At 43.4% G+C, this 17,374-nt stretch overlaps 3 protein-coding genes across 3 annotated transcripts in view; 2 read left to right on the plus strand and 1 right to left on the minus strand.

Annotated features, from left to right (window-relative positions):
* Window positions 1-393: 393 nt before the first annotated feature.
* LOC131888337 (lipopolysaccharide-induced tumor necrosis factor-alpha factor homolog) lies at window positions 394-3,633 on the plus strand. Its single transcript, XM_059237175.1, has 4 exons — window positions 394-577; window positions 2,975-3,055; window positions 3,121-3,289; window positions 3,363-3,633. Exons 1-4 carry the CDS (start codon window positions 481-483, stop codon window positions 3,472-3,474), a joined length of 459 nt encoding a protein of 152 aa, XP_059093158.1. The 5' UTR covers window positions 394-480; the 3' UTR covers window positions 3,475-3,633.
* A 1,582-nt stretch (window positions 3,634-5,215) lies between these two features.
* Window positions 5,216-6,954, plus strand: LOC131888742 (uncharacterized). Its single transcript, XM_059237667.1, has 2 exons — window positions 5,216-6,043; window positions 6,134-6,954. The coding sequence occupies exons 1-2, from the start codon at window positions 5,363-5,365 to the stop codon at window positions 6,479-6,481; spliced, it is 1,029 nt and encodes a 342-aa protein (XP_059093650.1). The 5' UTR covers window positions 5,216-5,362; the 3' UTR covers window positions 6,482-6,954.
* The window catches only part of LOC131888741 (axoneme-associated protein mst101(2)-like), a 29,757-nt gene continuing 19,289 nt past the window's right edge, over window positions 6,907-17,374 (minus strand). The window contains exons 2-9 of the mRNA XM_059237666.1: window positions 12,010-12,326; window positions 11,645-11,684; window positions 11,249-11,536; window positions 11,016-11,087; window positions 10,477-10,674; window positions 10,119-10,235; window positions 9,913-10,026; window positions 6,907-9,596 (exon numbers count right to left, since the gene is read on the minus strand). Coding sequence (XP_059093649.1) covers window positions 8,034-9,596; window positions 9,913-10,026; window positions 10,119-10,235; window positions 10,477-10,674; window positions 11,016-11,087; window positions 11,249-11,536; window positions 11,645-11,684; window positions 12,010-12,326 — 2,709 coding nt within the window. The 3' untranslated portion in view covers window positions 6,907-8,033. The remainder of the gene's footprint in view (window positions 9,597-9,912; window positions 10,027-10,118; window positions 10,236-10,476; window positions 10,675-11,015; window positions 11,088-11,248; window positions 11,537-11,644; window positions 11,685-12,009; window positions 12,327-17,374) is intronic.

Below are 17,374 nucleotides of genomic sequence, written 5' to 3' on the forward strand. Positions count from 1 at the left end.
GGAAAATCGGTACAAAATAAAAGTGCCGGAGGAAATCAAGAGCAAAGGTGAAAAAGGGGGCTTAAGTTGCCAAATTTCATTTACTCATTTTGACCTTCCCGGCTCATAGCGTGATACTGACAATTTATATGGGCTTGGTTGGACGAAGAAGATATGTCAAGCCCAATGGAATTTGTGTTTCAGGTAAAATATGTTGCTATTTAAGTCAGCAACTAGTTCACTCGCCGGTTTGTTTGACCTTCTCAGATACCCCCGAAAAGGTTCTTTTGCTTCTGTCGATGGGATGGGCTGCTTTGACAAGTGTAAAAAACATCTTCGAGAAAGCCCGTGTCTCGCTGAAGGAACGCAGACTCTGCAGGCCGTCGCCATTCTAATGCATGTGTTGAAGTTATTTCACATATGTTTTGTGTTAGGCTGCAAATAGTCAGTCAGGTTTGATGCATGAATCCTTGAGTCTGTTCTTTCTCGTCTCCATTCGAAATGGCCCAGGGATGTCCCCCACCCCCTTCCTACAACGAATCAGTCAAAGGGTGTCCCAATCCACCCTCTCGACGGAACAGTTATGGCGCACCCTCGGGTAAGAAGAAAGAGATTTAATTCGGCCGAACTAATCGCGCCACGTGCCACGAAAAGTGGTTTGAATTGTTACATCCAGAGCGTGCTTTTGTAGTTCTTAGTAAACTTGTCCACTACATTCATTACGAATGGGCAGCAGTTGTCTTTATCAAAATCGTTAAGAATCTGATATGAGCTGAAAGCACATGGTTACATAATCGGCAAATAACTTTTTTTCATGATAGCCACCTGAAGTTTAGTTAGTAATCTAGGTAGCATATGTGTCTTCTTCCCTTTTAAATCTCTGTCGCCAGATGGGCTTGACGTAGGATAAAAGCCCCCTTATTGGCGTTGGCATTGACGATGGAAAGTCGTCAGAGGTAAATTCAGAATTTTTAGCCAGAGCAGCAAATAATATGCCAAGATATTTCAATCCCTCGAAATCAGTGACAGGGGAAATGTGCAAGATGTTCTTTGTATCATCTGAATTATGCACATGAAATATGGAAGCGTAGGCAACAAAATGGCAAAAATATCTGCAGGCGCATCCACTACTTGGATCGCTTATATCTACTTTTGATAGAGAGAGATCCTTCGAGAGACTTATACGTGGCTGAACGGCGATACTTAATTCTTAACTAGTCTAAAAACAGCTGACATGACATGGCTCCTAAAATAGGCTGCCCTCTAGGTTGCTCGTCTGACTCGATCCGCCTCCAACATCTTATGAAGAACTAAAACTAAACGTAAATGGTAGTTCAGTTTAAAAGGATCTGACGCAATCCTGGGACTTTATGAATAAGAAATCGTTTATAAAAATTAGACAATAAATGTTTTTGACCCAAGCAATATCTAATGAATAGACCTTAAAAAAATCAAAACCTGAAAAAAGCTTTTGAACATTTTTCTTGCCTTTTTGGGCTAAAAAATTAATCTATGGCAATTTTCTCACTTTTTCAAGGCTATTTTTCCTCTTTTTCGTCTTTTTGCTTGCTAGCTTTCACATTTTACCACATTTTTAGCCGTTTTTACATTTGGGTCCTTTTCTGCTTCCTTCTGAACTTGTTACTTGTTGGGGAGCTTTCTTATTTACTTCCGTGGAGCATGATCAGATGAAGAATGATATCCTAGGCCAGAATATTTTTGCAATTTCTTTTGGTTTGGATTTTCACCGGCTTTACTAACTGTTTCAAGGAATGTAATCTCTGGTATGGTTAAAATGAAAGATTATGATTGGTCTAACGACTTAAACGTATGCAATATTAGGTGTACCAACGAACTCCATGTTTTCTGTTTCGGAAAGCCAACGAGTAAGAGAACTGCTGTTGAGCAGTACTTGCTGTCACGACGGGGTTGATTCAACTAAAACCCAAAATCATTTTGTGAACAAAAGCGCCCTGAACAATATCACTAGGCTCCAGGATAGAATCAATTGTATACCATAACATTCATATGAATTTAAAACGTGTCCTAATTTCAAACATTGCATTTAAGAAATGTTAGTTTCTTGTGAATAGAACGAAGAAAGTCAAAGGGCAACCTAGTAAATGCAGCTGTATGCCTAGATTTTGTAATAGATATAAACGCACCAAAGAGGCTAAAAGGGGCTCAAAGCGATCTTTTACCATTGCAACAATCTTTGTGCATTATTTTTGTTCTTGCCCTTTCACACTTTTTTGATCATTCTCACAACCTGTTTCACATTTCTCAACGTTTTATCGCAGTTTTCTCAATTAAAAAAAATTCGGCTAAAAAGGCAACTTTTTCGAGTTTAAGTCATGAAATTCGAAGTTTTCAAGATTCACGTACAAAAAAGTATACTAAAACCCATAAAGACCATAGGTCAGTTTTTTTGAGCGTTAATTGGTTTGTAGCCCCTGAAAACTAGGCTGCAGGTCAGCAAATACCCTTTGATAAGTTTTTCATACTATGTAAAGTCAATGCCCTCACCCGTCAATGGCCGTTTCTTAGATGGCCAATTCAACACAGACAAGGGCCAAATTGTGACCGGTACATCTTAAAAGATCTCCATCAATTCCCTGATGAATTTTACCTAAGCACGGAATAGGTTAAGAGTCACTTTGTCCACGCCTGGGCTCTACAGGGTCTCAACGGACTTGCTTTCAAGTTGATTTTGATTTTTTTTTAATCGCGAACAAAATCTATAAGGTTCAATTAAAATGGCCAAAATAATTCAAAATGTGTATGCTCTGACCTTCTTTGATGGTTAATTTAATGCACTATCCCCAAAAGACTCAAGATATGCGGAGGAAGCCCCTAAATGTGAAAATACGCCGGAAGATGGGCAAATTGAGCAACAAAATAGCACTAAAAGCGTGAAATATGGGATAACAGTTGTCTGCCATCACTACTCAAAATAACTGATTGTCATCTCGCTCATCCTCCTTTGTTGATTCAGGTGGTCCCACTTGGCTCTACCATTTCCCCCAGCAGAGCCAATTCAACTCGCCGTATTCCAGTCTTCAATACGAAGAGATAAGTAATTAGAAAGAAGAAGAAAAAATAATCATGTACGCCGTGATGTATTCGTGGATGTCGTTGCAGGTCCATCCCGAGCCCTATCTCAGCTGCCTGCCAGTAGTAGCAAACTGAACTTGGGTGAGGATCCTGTACACATGACCTGTCCATACTGTCACCAAGTGATTGTGTCAGTAACGAGTCCAGAAATTGGATGCTTTGCTTACGCGCTCTCCGCCAGTTTGTGCCTTATTGGGTGAGATCAAATACCGTAGAAGTTGAGGTGAAACAAAAAAGACCAACGATTGGTTGGTTCGTTTTTCTTGCAGATGTTGGCCTTGTGCCTTTTTGCCTTGTTGCATCTCCGACCTCTTGGACGTCACCCACACCTGTCCCAAATGCAAAAGATTTCTCGACACCTTCAAGCGAGGGGGTCTTTAAGGACTAGACCATTGTAATTCCCAAGAATGGTGGGAAATCCAGTTTTCTTATCAGTCAGTTCATCTCCATTCTCTCTCTGTTACATGCCTCACGTTAACCATGTCAGCCATTTAGTGTATGATTCCTGCAAATAGAACCATTTTCGAGTGTTTTTATTCACGCTCGTCCTTGATTCCTTTTTATTCTCCATGAGACGGATTCATTACATCGTCTGATATCTACTCTGCTTCGCCTTAAATCTATGCGGCACCATCCTGTGTGTGAGAACTTCGATACTTGAGAAATTCAATCGGGCAGTGCTACAGGAGGTACATCAACATACAGTATAGTGCATTCGGGTGGGGCCAGATCTGTTCAAAAAAATCTTTATTTTTTTACCTACATGCTCGTGGAACCTTGAAGAGGCAGGGCAACAACACATCAAGACAATGTTTGGGATGGAATTGAAACCAAACCCGCGAATCATGGCTAAGTCGTGAAACAGCAGTATAATCCGACTCAAATGAAACGAACGGCTTTTCATATCCACGATCAGACACCTTAATTGCTTTAAGATTAACAAGTGATCTAAAAGAACCTGAAGTTTTTTTGCGAGGTAATCCCTGCGATATTAGTTGTCGCACTTAGGTTAACATTTGTCCTTGCTCAGAACTGAACGACATCCAGCAGCAACTACGATGCGGAAACAATGAGTTCTTCATCATCAATATGGGATGATGGCTTCGCAACGAATGTCGCGTCTCCTCTGGCTCCTCCTTTCTGTTTTTAGTGTTTGAGAAATTCACCTTGCCATCCTGGAAAACTTAATCAATGGAAAAGGAAAAAAAGGCCCCAGTCGGAGGGCTTAAAAAGGCTGCTTCACTTTTAACCAAGATTTTTAGAGAGCGCCAGTGCTTACCGATCCAGATGGTGCTACATGAATTTACTGAAGTATCACTTCACAATCTTACAAAAATCAGAGTCTCTATCAAAAACTAGCAAACTTTGAATAAAAGAGATTTGGCCCTGTTACCGTTATTCATACATATTTCATTTACCGACGCAACATAGCACCGAAACGCCAAATTTTTCAAATGTTTGCCCATTTTTTTAATTTCATTTAGGACCGACCAACAAGGGTGGCCAAGAGAATTCAAAACTTCTTTTGATCATTGTTAGGCCCCAATGGACTCGAAATCAAGTGACAAATTTGGTCTAAAGATCAAATCATCAATCCGGAAGCAAAATAGAAAAACCGTAGGCTTCAATCTTGCCATTGGTTACCCTTTTTGTGGCGCCATCTAGAGGCGAAGTTCCAAGAATTGGATTTACATCCACGATAATAAAGTTCCATCGCATTCCTGTGTTGTAGATTTGATGTAAGACTAATGATTATTCAGGCTTTAAGCCTGATTTGGTTACTTGTGAACAATGAAACCCCTATTGTAGGTGCAATACAGTATAGTATGTAGCTAATGCTATCAAAATATCATTTTCATCTTTTAAGATTTCCCCATATACGATTGTCTCGCTAACAAGAGTAAGAAAGTGTCTGTCCCTCATGAAGATTTGCGTCGCATAAAAGCAGAAAGTTAGTTGACAAACGATGGGAGTTGTTCTCCAAATGATATGCATTTAGCCTTCAATGTCAATGTCATGGTCGTTGCGGGTTTAAGATTGAACATGTTGAAGAGGAACAGCTAGCTACTATTGCTGTCACCAGTGCCACCTCCTCATCCCGCCAGACCATCATCACCTCTACGAAAACAACAAACACGCCTTGTGAGGTTCTTCCAACGACGAGATAAATAGATATTCATCTGGGCATAAAACCTTAGTTCATTCCTGGATTTCAAAGAAAACACTTCTTCTCTGAGCACACGCCAAACCCTATTTTCTACCTTCCACAATGAACTTCAAACATGTGATTATCCTCGCTGTGTGTATCTGTTTAGTTGAACAAATTGGGGCAGCGAAGAAGCGAAGACTGGTCAAACGTTTGAAGAAACAGCCTTTGGAGGTGGTTGCCATTGATTCCAATGACGAGAGACAAATCGAGAATTATTCTCGCTCAGATCCTGGGATTCAAGAAGACGAGGGAGCCGAAAGTGGCAACGATCGTCCAAGGGATGCACGCTTCATTTTCCAGTCAGTTTTTGGAGGAACAACCAATAAACCCGCACCCCTTTACTCGTACCAATACACGCCCTATAATCAAGAGCTTTGGGGTGTCGAATCTTCTCCACAGCAAGTCCCACAACAAGTCCAACAAGAGCAACAGACTCAACAAGTTCAACAAGTCTCGCCATATAACTACGCTCTCACCAATCAAGAATTTAATAATAACCCTTCGTACGCTCAAGTTGGTTTCCCTTATCAGTATGAAGGTTCCGAGACTCCCTATTATCGGGCCTCCCCAATTCCTGGCTTTGATGACAGCAATGTTTTGCAAGATAAAACCTTTGACAGCATTCAACAAGCTGTTACCAATGCATTTAATGGCCCCAATGGCCAGAACGAGTTGGACGATAATGCTAAATTGGCCAGGGCGGTCTTGCCCGCGACTGTGGCCGCTTTCTTGGCTCTCACCGTAAGCTCGGTCTTCTTGAACTTGAAATCTGTGAATGCCACCTCCAAGGAGGACGTGCCATTGCTATGGAAGCTTCCCATCGATTTCCAGGGCCCCAACAATCAAAGGCAGCGTCGGGATGTCGAGGACAACTTCATTCTAGAGGATGACAATGGAGATTTTCCTCTGCCAAACACCCTACCCGACTATGGTCAGCGCTTGAAGGATGCTATTGTCATGTTGGCCATGATAGAGACCCACCCCGATTGTATGAAAAAGATTGCTTGCATCTTTGGGCGAGAAACGAAGCGATCGGACCAAAGAATCCTCATTACAGATATCGTGACCAAATTGATGCCAAAGAGATTGGACGGTTTTACCCAAGAATTCATTCACGCCAGTCGAAATGACGATCGATCATGCGAGTCTTACGATTGCTCGACTTGCTTCTCTGTTTAAGCATCCGTTGCCCAATAGACCAAGGTGTGTTGTATTTGTTTGGTCATGTTGACGAGTCTTATCTTTGACGCCACCATCGTTAGGAAGCCCTCATTCCTCGTCTTGTTTCCTGATCCCTACCTAAACGCACGTAGTCGAGGATAGGGGTTCACATTCGAATTATCGCCTCATTTCATCTTGCTACCACGTAGCTCTAACTCTCGCATATATGTATGTATGACTTTAATTAGCCACAGAATATAAACTCAGCAGGCGACCCTCCAAAGTCTTGAAGAATAATGGCGTTCCACTCCAAAGCAATGGATAGGTGCTAAATCAATGCATGAAGCCTGCCCAATTTAGCAATCATCCAATTTGAACTTACTTTCCCTGGTAAATCATTTATTTTCCTGACACCTAGACTGGTTAGGAAGAACTGGCGATGCTTGATTTTGTAACTGGTTTATTGATATCATTCTCCCCCTAATAAATAGGTCAAATAACAATAACAACACCGCATTCAAGATAGGTACAGTATGTACCTATCTTGTGGGATAAGGTACACACAAAAATAGTTGAACAAACAAAGGAGAAGTTACGCTTTGTAACTCAAGTGACTTGGATCAACCAAGTCATGATGGTCATGGCGCTTCTCTGGTAACAAAATGGAAAATGGTTGGGTGGTTGTGGTAAAAATGTAGTATTGGAATATGATCTGTGATCTGAGCGCTGCTTTCAAATTGCCAGAAGTGCTAGTAATCGTCATAGTACATGGTAGCGGTGACTTTCGAGGCAAAAATTGTAATGTTGCAGACACGACTTTTTTTTTGAGCAATTCGTCTTGTCCTATCACAACAATGATGGATTGTGAAATAGATGACGATGGTTCTTGGGGCCGGGCAGACACACAGACAAGGGCTTGCGGCTACATCCTTTGATTCTTCGCATAGTATTGATGGGGAGCTAGTCAGATCTGCTAGTTCTTTAGGTAGAGAAGTCTATCGTCCAAATTTTTTGTTTCGTTATTCTCGTCACTCATGACTTGAATTGCGTACGTACGAGCGAGTTTAGAGCGTGGACTAAAGACGGGCGATGATGCATGATGACTAGCATATCCGCTTGCAATATCGTATGAAGACGTATGTGTCAGATGACAATGGCGTTCCAAATGAGAGGAACAGTTCACTTGAAGCTTTAGGGGCGACGGGCGAACGAAAGGGTTCATGAAACCCCTCTCACTTGAGGGAATTGATCGTCGTCGACTCTGGGATCGGTCTTCATTTGTGGCGACTACTGCAATGATGACTAGACTAAAAATCCGTGACTGAATGAAAGGGCAATCCAAAGTTGGGGGCACTTCAAGAAGAGAAAAAAAAAGATTTGGGGGTCATGATAATGAAAAAGGCGATGCTTTTGTTCTCTTCCGATCAGGCTAGCTGACGGTGGAGAAGTGGTTTCTTGTATGGCAGCAGGGAGAGGGTATGGGGTATGTTTTTGTTAACAAGGAAATGAAGAGGGAACTGGGAAAAGGCGGATAGGGTCTTCCGCCCAAGTCAGGCCTGCGGTCATATTCCTATTTGCCCGAGTAGGAGGGTTGTGCCGGGGAACTGTAGGACGGCTGGACGGGACTAGATTGAGGCGAGCCATAGGAATCAGTCTGTTCACAGATTTGACAAGTGTAGGTGTTGGTGCACTGTTGAGTGCATTGTTGACGGGGCACTTGCTTGCACTCTTGGCGAGTGACTTGCTCGCATTGCTCTCGTGGGACATTGTAGCAGTTCTGTTTGGGCACTTGGTCACACTGCTGACTGGGCACTTGGGTGCACGCTTGGCGGGGAACCTTCTGGCACTCTTGGCGAGGCACTTGTTTGCACTCCTGTTTAGCCTCTTGCTTAGGAACCTGTTGGCAAGATTGACGGGGCACCTGTTTGCAGCTCTCTCGCGGGATCTTTTTGCATTCTTGTCGCTCCACTTGGTTACACTCTTGACGAGGCACTTGTTGGCAACTCTCCTTGGGCACCTTCTCGCATTCTTGGCGGTAGGTGGGATTGCACACCTGTCTTGGCACGTTGTAGCAGTTCTCGCGGGGGATTTGCTTGCACTCTTGGCTTTCCACTTGCTTGGGCACATTGGTGCATTCTTCTCGAGGCACTTGTCTGCATTCCTGGCGGCTCACCTGACGAGGCACTTGACCGCATTTTTCGCTGGCTTCTTGGCGGGGCACATTTTGGCACTCCTCTCGGGGCACTTGTCTGGGCACGTTGTAGCAATTCTGACTCTCCACTTGTCGGGGAACTTGTTTGCACTCTTGACGAGGCACTTGTTTGGGAACGTTGTGGCACTCTTGCTTGGGGACTTGGCGTGGGATCTGATTACATTCCTGTTTGGCCACCTGCTTGGGAACGTTCTGGCAGCTCTGCTTAGGAACCTTGACGCAGTTTTGACGTGGAACTTGGGTGCACACCTCATTCTCGTGTTGTTGGGGAATGTTCTCGCAAGCCTGTCGGGGCACTTGCTTGCAATCTTCTCGGGGGACCTGTCGGGGGACGTCAAAGCACTCTTGTTTCTCCACTTGCTTGCATTCCTGTTTGGGGACCTGCTTGGAAACCTGTTCGCATTTCTGTTCGGGAACTTGACGAGGCACCTGGCGAGGCACCTTGTTGCACTCTTCGCGGGCTACTTGGCTGCAAACCTCCTTGGGCACTTGCTTAGGCACTTGCTTGGCGATTTGGTTGCACTCATTGCGGTAGACATCCTTGCAGACCTCTCGAGGGACATTGTTGCAGTTCTGCTTCTCCACTTGCTTAGGCACTTGCTTACACACAGGGCCTTTGGGGGCTCCATAGCCGTCCACCTCATTGGCTTGAGGGGAACCATAGCTGTCAATGGCTTGGCCTTGGGGACTTCCGTAAGAATCGGTGTTTCCGACAGCGGGGGCTTGGGGAGCACCATACTCGTCTTGGGCCTCTTCACACACTTCCTCGTATTCGGTTTCGTATTGGAGTTGACAAACTTGTTCGTAAGTTGTGGAACACTCCTTCTCTGGAACTTGTTGACACGATTGCTCGTACTGCGTCTCGTATTCGGTCTCGTACTTGGACTCGCATTTCTGGTCGTATTTGGTGTCGCATTTCTCCTGATGGGTCAAAAAGGAATTGGTTCTCATGAAAAAAAAAATCTTCAGCACCATGAATGGTTTTCATGTGTTGTTTTTGTTTCATTTAACAACATGTACGGCACATGTATTTGCTTATCAAAACAAAGCTACTTTGAATTTGTAACAGACGCCATTTCAAAGTCTCAATCCAAAGGGCCATGACTCTTCTGCAAAACTGCAAATAATGCATGTACCATAGCAGTTTTGCAAAATGCAATCGAATCGTGGCATCCAGAAACTTCCATTATCATAATAAAATAATATGACATATAATAATCAAACACAAGGAGCTCACCTCATAGACGGTGTCGTACTCCGTTCGGTATTCCGTGCGGCATTGTTGGTCGTATTGAGTCTCATACTTTGTTTCACACTTAGATTCGTACTTGGTTTCACATTTTTGATCCATCTGAAAATCAAGTAGAAATTGTTGAATTGTTGAGAAAAATGTATTGAACCTCTAACTCAACTAGAAGTTGTCGTTGGCTTTTTTTCTCTTACGTGGGTGTCGTAGACAGTTTGACATTTGGTATCGTACTCGGTGTGACATTGTTCCTGGTAGGTGGTCTCGTATTGAGTCTCGCATTTATCCTCGTAGGCAGTGTTACACTCTTCGACCTAATTTTAAATAGAGCTGTTAGTGCATCAAGTTCCAAATCAAAGGGGACATGCAAGTCTGGTCGGTTCATCGTCTTGGACTTTTGGTTTTTCGTCAAGCGTCAAGACAGGATTGGCCCTTGCAAAGGTCCAAAGGTGAACCAAGAGTTCAAGGAGGGCTGCTCACTTAAGCGAACAGTTCATCACCCGTGTCACACTAGGTCATTTGCCTACTAATAGCTAGCTAATCGCAATTACTCACGTAATTAGTTTGACACTTCTCCTCGTATTCGGTGACGTATTTGGTCTCGCACTTCTGATCGTAGGTGGTGTCGTACTTGGTCTCGCACTTCTGTTCGTTGACAGTGTCGTAGACGGTGGAACATTGCTCTTCGTAAACCGTGTCGTATTTGGTCTCGCATTTCTGCTCATTCACAGTATCATAAACAGTTGAGCATTGCTGGGGAGACGGGAAACATTATGTCAAACATCCAACGCCACGATGTACGTAAATAATCAGACAAAGGACCAAGTTCAAGCTTAATAAATAGCGAAAGAGGAAGAATATTTACGTACTTTTAAAAGATCTCTAACAGGGAATTTTACGCTCAATGAAGGTTTATAGAACATTTTTAATTAGCACAAGATTTCATCCAACATCGTCGTACGCTCCAGTCGAGCGTAAACCTGAATATTTCATTTCGCAGTTAAGGCAAGACTCTAGTCTGTACTGGGATTAAGGCTGAATCTTAACGGTCACTTCATTCAGTTAGAATTGGCATTCTCAAGTCTGCCACTTACCTGGTCGTAGAAGGTTTCGTAAACAGTTTCACATTTTTGATCGTAGATGGTGTCGTACTTGGTCTCGCATTGCTGGAATGAATGGACAGAAATGCACACTGCTATTCGAGAATCGCCACAACTGGCCCATCAAGTACGTTCAGTCACGGTTATGCCTTTCAAGAAACCCCACGGCTTCACAGCAACGAAAACCGTTGGAAAATGTTTACTCATTGCCAATGCCTTCTACTTACCTGGTCATATTCGTTGTGGCATTGTTGCTCATAGGTGGTCTCATAAGTGGTCTCGCATTTCTGCTCATAGGAAGTGTCGCACTTTTGATCCTGTTCCGTGTGGCACTCCTGCTCGGTGACTTGATGGCATTGCTCCTCGTACTTGGTCTCGCATTGAGTGTCGTAGACGGTGTTGCACTTGTCCTCATAACGAGTCTCACACTTGTCCTCGTAGACGGTCTCGCATTGGTTGTCGTACTTGGTCTCACATTGGTTGTCGTAAGTAGTCTGGTAAGTGGTCTCGCATTTCTAAGGACAAGAAGAGAGAGGAATTCCCAGTAGTATACGTACGCAGATAGCATTGACCATTGGGGTCAAGCGAGAAATTCCCTCAACAATTGGTTAAGACTGTCTTACCTGATCATAGACAGTATTGCATTGGTCATCATATTCGGTTCTGGAAACAAAGTGCAGGTTTCGAATAAAAAGGCAAGACCAAAGTGATGTCTGAAATCAAAGGTGAAAGCGGAAATCATAAAACATTAGTTCTCACGACATTTTCAAGACTGAAGTGGTCTTTTTAATATTGAGCAATGCGGGAAGGCAATCCCGAACAATTTCAATGCCTCAATCAACTACTCGTTGCAACAAGAGTCTTGCCGCGTTCCGACTAATACTCTGAACTGACTTAATTGCATGTGTGATACCATGGTATAAACACAGTCTGTTTGAGAGCCCCTACGGTCAAGTCGACTTAATGATTGCGAACGAGTTGAACTTACTTGCACTCCGATTGATAGACCGTTTCGCATTTGCTCTCGTAACCAGTTTCGCACTTTTGCTCGTTGATGGTCTGGCATTGATTGTCATATTTGGTCTCACACTTCTGTTCATACGTGGTGGAGCATTGATCCTGACAATTGGGAGCATTGGCATTGCACTCGGCTCCAGGCAATGGGTTGGCTGAAACATCAGTTCGACAGGCCGGTCCCTTGGGCGAACCGTAGGTATCCACCGAATTGGCTTGAGGTGAGCCGTACGAGTCTTGAGGGCTTGGCTTGGCCTGGCTAAGACCTATACACCCAATGACGAGCAATACCTGCAAGGGAAAACCAAGAGCTCATTATTTGAAATGAGTCGATGAGACTACAAGCTATCCAAAAGAGTATTCAGGATTTGTAGCGAAGCATTGTTTTATGCACAGTCGAAGATGGGGATTGCTCTTGAAAATGGATAACTAATGTATCTTTCCTATGTGGTGATGTACATTGGTGAGACCAGGAGAGGTCTACGTAGCCAGTGACAGATTGATGACATGGTCCAATCAAATTAATTGATCATCCGTCAATATCAAGATTTTCGAAACCTTGCCAGTTTGAGTGAGACTACGTATGTGAAGAGCACGTAGATCCCTCGAATGCCTGTGAATTATTGATTGTACCAATTTGTCTGTCCTGTCTTTGATGGATCTTGCCACAAAGCATCCCGTCAACGCGATTCACACTTCCCAAAAACGTCGAGCGGGTGTTCCTGGGCGAAAATAATGAGTCGTTTTGCCTTGGCACATGATAGACATTTCTCCTCACACTTTTCGCTCCTAATCCTGGCTTGGCAATCGTGGGGAGACTTGTCATGATAGGCTTGGCATGCATGAAAAAATGCGTCCCTTAACGAGAATATTTGCATTCGATTTCAGGCTACTATTCTCTTTTGTCTCAAGGTTCCATCGTCATTAAACTTTATTATTGGGAGATAAATACAGAGAAGAAACCCCAATTGTGCTGCTGGGGACGTGGGATGGTTGTTCTCTAGCGGTGGCAATGAAATTTGGAAAGTTAATAACGTCTGCCGACATGTGGGATAATGGAATTCCAATGATCCGTTAGGCGATCGTCGAACAAAAGAAAGAAAACAACTTGATCGCTTCGGGCCAATCATTGAAGGAAGTTAACCACCCATAAGGCACCATTGACCTTGCCAATCTTTTTTGGCAAATGCCTTAGATTTAGATTTGCTGATGACAGGAGCTCACCTCATGAACGGATTTGCAAGTTGAAAATGCCCCGGTGAAGACCTTGGCCAAACGAAGATTGATTTGAGAATTCTTTTAGACTCGTGGTATTGTCGTCAATTAACAACCAAGACAGAATTCAGCTGCAATTCCACCAAACCATGAGATCCAAGTGACATCTGCTCCCAAAGTTATCATCCTTCGAAATACTACATACAAGCTTCGTCCAAAATTTGGAAGTACATCTCGAGCATGATCTTCGTCGTTAGGAGATAAATGTTCACCTTGAAAGTGGTCCAATCAATGGCTCTGAAAATGCCAGGCCTGAATTAGAAATACTCACAAGTGAGTGATCTTGCATGATTAATAAGGATCACTCTGTGAAGCAATTGGTTTTCAAAGTGGAAAGCGTTTGTGTCTAATGTAAGTAATATATTGAAACCATTGAAACCCTTCATGACGCCTTCTTTCATCATATTCGGTTCGAAAAAAAAAGAAATCACAGAGAGAATTGCTCAAGGATGAAATTTCTTTTCAGAGTTGCAAATTTAGAGCTTCGCAATTGAGGTTGAGAATAGCTAAGGATGAGCAAGCAAATCTGCAAGTCCAGAATAGTAAATGAATAACATCATTCGAACTAAACCTTCTACTGTAACACACTCTAAGTAATAGTATGTATGGACTACATAACATACATACCCTAGATACTGTACAGCACTTCTAGCGTCAAGAGTCTAGAGGGTCTAAATAGGTCTCTCATTTTGGCCAAGGAGAATTCGTTCATCTCTCATTGCACTCACTCGCCACCATTGAAGCCAACGCTCATTCTTACGGTCTGACGTCTCGAGAGCAATCACTTGCTGCCGACTGTTTGCCAATCTTTTTGCCCGTGGCTCATCCATCTCCATTTTGGCATCGGAACTTGAAATTCGCAAATTGCTCTTAGAATTTGGCACAATACGAGAGAGTGAAGCGGGGTTTCTACCCCAGTCATCATGAACTGACCTCCTTAGAGGTGGTGGGCTCACTTAAGACTGACGTGTCGTGTTGAATGACTTTGGTCAGCGGGCAGTCAGATGGATAGTCAAAGTAATGCGTATCCCGACAACGTGATCCTTTGGTCAATGTGAGCACACGAGATGTGTAGGTGGACAATTTCTTGAGCCGAACACTCACTTGTCATCTTTGATCGTAAGAGGGTAGCAGACCATAATATGGGCAAGAGGAGAAGGAATAGCGGTTCCTTTTTTCCCCTGGTACTGTTGTTGTTGTTCTTGTTGTGTTGAACATCCTGCATGTGGACCAACCCTGCCCATTTTAATCTCAGCGGGATTCCGCCCCACCCAATTTCTAGCGACTAATATATATACGTACAGTGTATGCGTTGTAATGTATGCCAATGTTGTGGAAACTTGGAACCGAAGGAAATCAAGCTCAAATTCATCGTCATGACTGGGTAGAAATAATTGTTATTTTGAGCCGCTAACATTTTGTGGTTTTCCTCACCTTCTGGCCGGAAATTGACTTCAAACTTCCCTTGGACCTTCTTTCTTTTCATACCGATCAATTTATGCATATATACGCACTTGTATATATCTATGTATCATCAGGATTGCTCACTAACCCGGCTTTTGTCAATTTCTCGACACGCTAACTGACTGCTCTACGTGCTGAGGGTGAATTAGCCACGATAATGGTTGTTCTTCGAGTAAATAATGATGCAGCAATTTGGCTGTCCCGATCTCGTGTTTACATTCCTAAAAACGAGCACAATAGGAGGAGTAATCCGATTACCTGATCTACAAAACGTCCAAACGCGCTCACTCAACCACACAACCGCACAAAAAGAAGCTAAAGAGAACACGTGAACTTATTCTCTTTCTCTATGCTTGTATGTATGTATGTATGTATGTATGTATGTATGTATGTATGTATGTATGTATGTATGTATGTATGTATGTATGTATGTATGTATGTAAGTATGTAGGTAGGTACATACGTAGGTAGGTAGGAAGGTAGGTAGGTCGATGAATGGCGCCCCAAAAGATGAAAGTCAAGCCACACGTTACACAAACGCCTTGAGACTTGAGGCACATTGACTCAGGGGGTCGGACAACGCTAGATCAAGCCTTACCGTTGGAATTTTGCAATTGGAAAATCCGGGTTTGAGTCGCCGCCCGGGTCAAATTGTCGGTGAGACTTTTTCGTACTGCTATGCTCTTCTCTTGACTTGGTTTATCGAAGTCATCATCGCAGCAAAACGAGCCCAAGATATTAAGAAAACACTCATTATTCCCTCACTAATTACCAGGATGAGGTATTGCCCGGCAGTCAACAATTTTACAACTACTACAAAAAATGCCCACCAACCTTGGTCCAGACAACCTTGAGATGATATGAAGGAGAGGAGAAGGAGCACCTAATTTCTGACATGTCACCCAAGGTCCATTTCGCTTCCACGAGTGGAAAAGCTCGGCCTAAACCATGATAGTTCAAAGTCATCACTTGTAAGAAGGTATGTACGAACGTGATTCAGCCGAACAAGAACAAACTCAGCATGCTCACAGATACACGCAAAGACCAGAAAGGACGTAATTCTCTTCCAATTAGTGTTCGAGAGAGAGGTAAGCAACTTCAAGATCGAGGGAACAATGTGACTAATTCTACTCAAGGCTGTCGTGAACGACATAACCAGCCAGGGCAATGATTTGATTGGGCCTTGCTTGGTTAAATGCCTAGAAGATACGCTAGGTAGAATATGTCAAAGCCTTATTAGGCACTGGACAAACCTCTCCCCGGGTTATGACCTTTATGTAAAATCTCAAAAAATGGCCGGCCTCTGTTGCTCGTGATAGGAGACAAACATATTCCAATATCCAGATCTTAGATTGATCCCCATACCACTTACGTACATACACGAACTTCATCGAAACATCAATGTGCATGTTCATTGGTTGTAGGAACCGCCAAAAAAAGTGAAGCCTTTGCTTTGTTTCATTCTAGGCACGTTATTCTCGTAGGAAACGGATGAAACTTCTAGTTCATAAGTTCCGAGTACGAAAAGGAGTCGGAAATTGAGGAAGGAGAAATGCATTTCGTGATGCTCTTTCCAAGGACCAAATGCGTCCTCCCAACCGACAGCTCGTCACTATTGTACTACACAGAACTGTAGCCTTAAATGCATTTCGTGTGCCATATCGTTTAATTAGGTCTCGATGAATGATAAGGCTTGGTGAAAAGAATTTGGCACTAGGTCTTTGTGGGACTTATTACCGTCTTCCATATATCTTCCTTCCTCCAAGTCAAAAACGATCTCGTTGGAAAGGTGCACAGTTCTGCCGTGACTGGGGAATGGAACGATTCACGGTGGAGGCTGAAATTTTTGAAGCTTTCTGATCTCGATCTTAAAGGCGTCAAGGCAGCAAGCAACGTGTTCATTCTGTACTGAACATGGTAGAACGGCTTTTTTCCATGGCCATGATGATGGAAGCACATGCGATCGCTGAGATCTCCCAAGAATCGCTGATCCAATGGCGAGAGAAAAAGTTGGCAACGAAGATAATAGATCAGTTGGCGCCGAATTTGATTCAGACGCCAGATCCTATCATGCCCACCTCTCGCTCACTCACCGCTGGTCTGGCCACTCTTTGGCTGTTCGCCCATTTTCGAGCCGAGTAATATCCCGAGCCTCTCACCCAGCATCCTCATTACGCGGCGTTCAATTGGCGAATTCGCTTATCCCTGCCTTAATCTTGGAAGGAAATGCATCATCGAACAAATGGATGCAAGCGAGTAAGCAAGCTAGCTCGCATGCATGCAGGCAGGTATGGATAAAAAAGTTAGCCCCATATGGAGGCAATTTAAGGTCAATTGCTTCGGCCAGATTGAAGGCCAAGTCATTCGATTGCGTCACTAAATCACAACTTGGTTGAAATTTGAGGTTAAAAAGGGAAAGGTTGACGGGTATGGAGCAAACTCACAACTGACTCCTTCCCCGCCATATCAGTTATGTAGACCGCATACTTCATTTATTCTAATCCAAGAAAACTGTTTGCAAAAGCTGATGGCCAAATTTGGATTGGATGAATTTCTAGAAATATTTTGTCCAAGTGGAAAAAATCTACGCTCCAAGAAAC

Source organism: Tigriopus californicus, chromosome 10 (genome assembly GCF_007210705.1).
Source record: "Tigriopus californicus strain San Diego chromosome 10, Tcal_SD_v2.1, whole genome shotgun sequence".
Classification (NCBI taxonomy): domain Eukaryota; kingdom Metazoa; phylum Arthropoda; class Copepoda; order Harpacticoida; family Harpacticidae; genus Tigriopus; species Tigriopus californicus.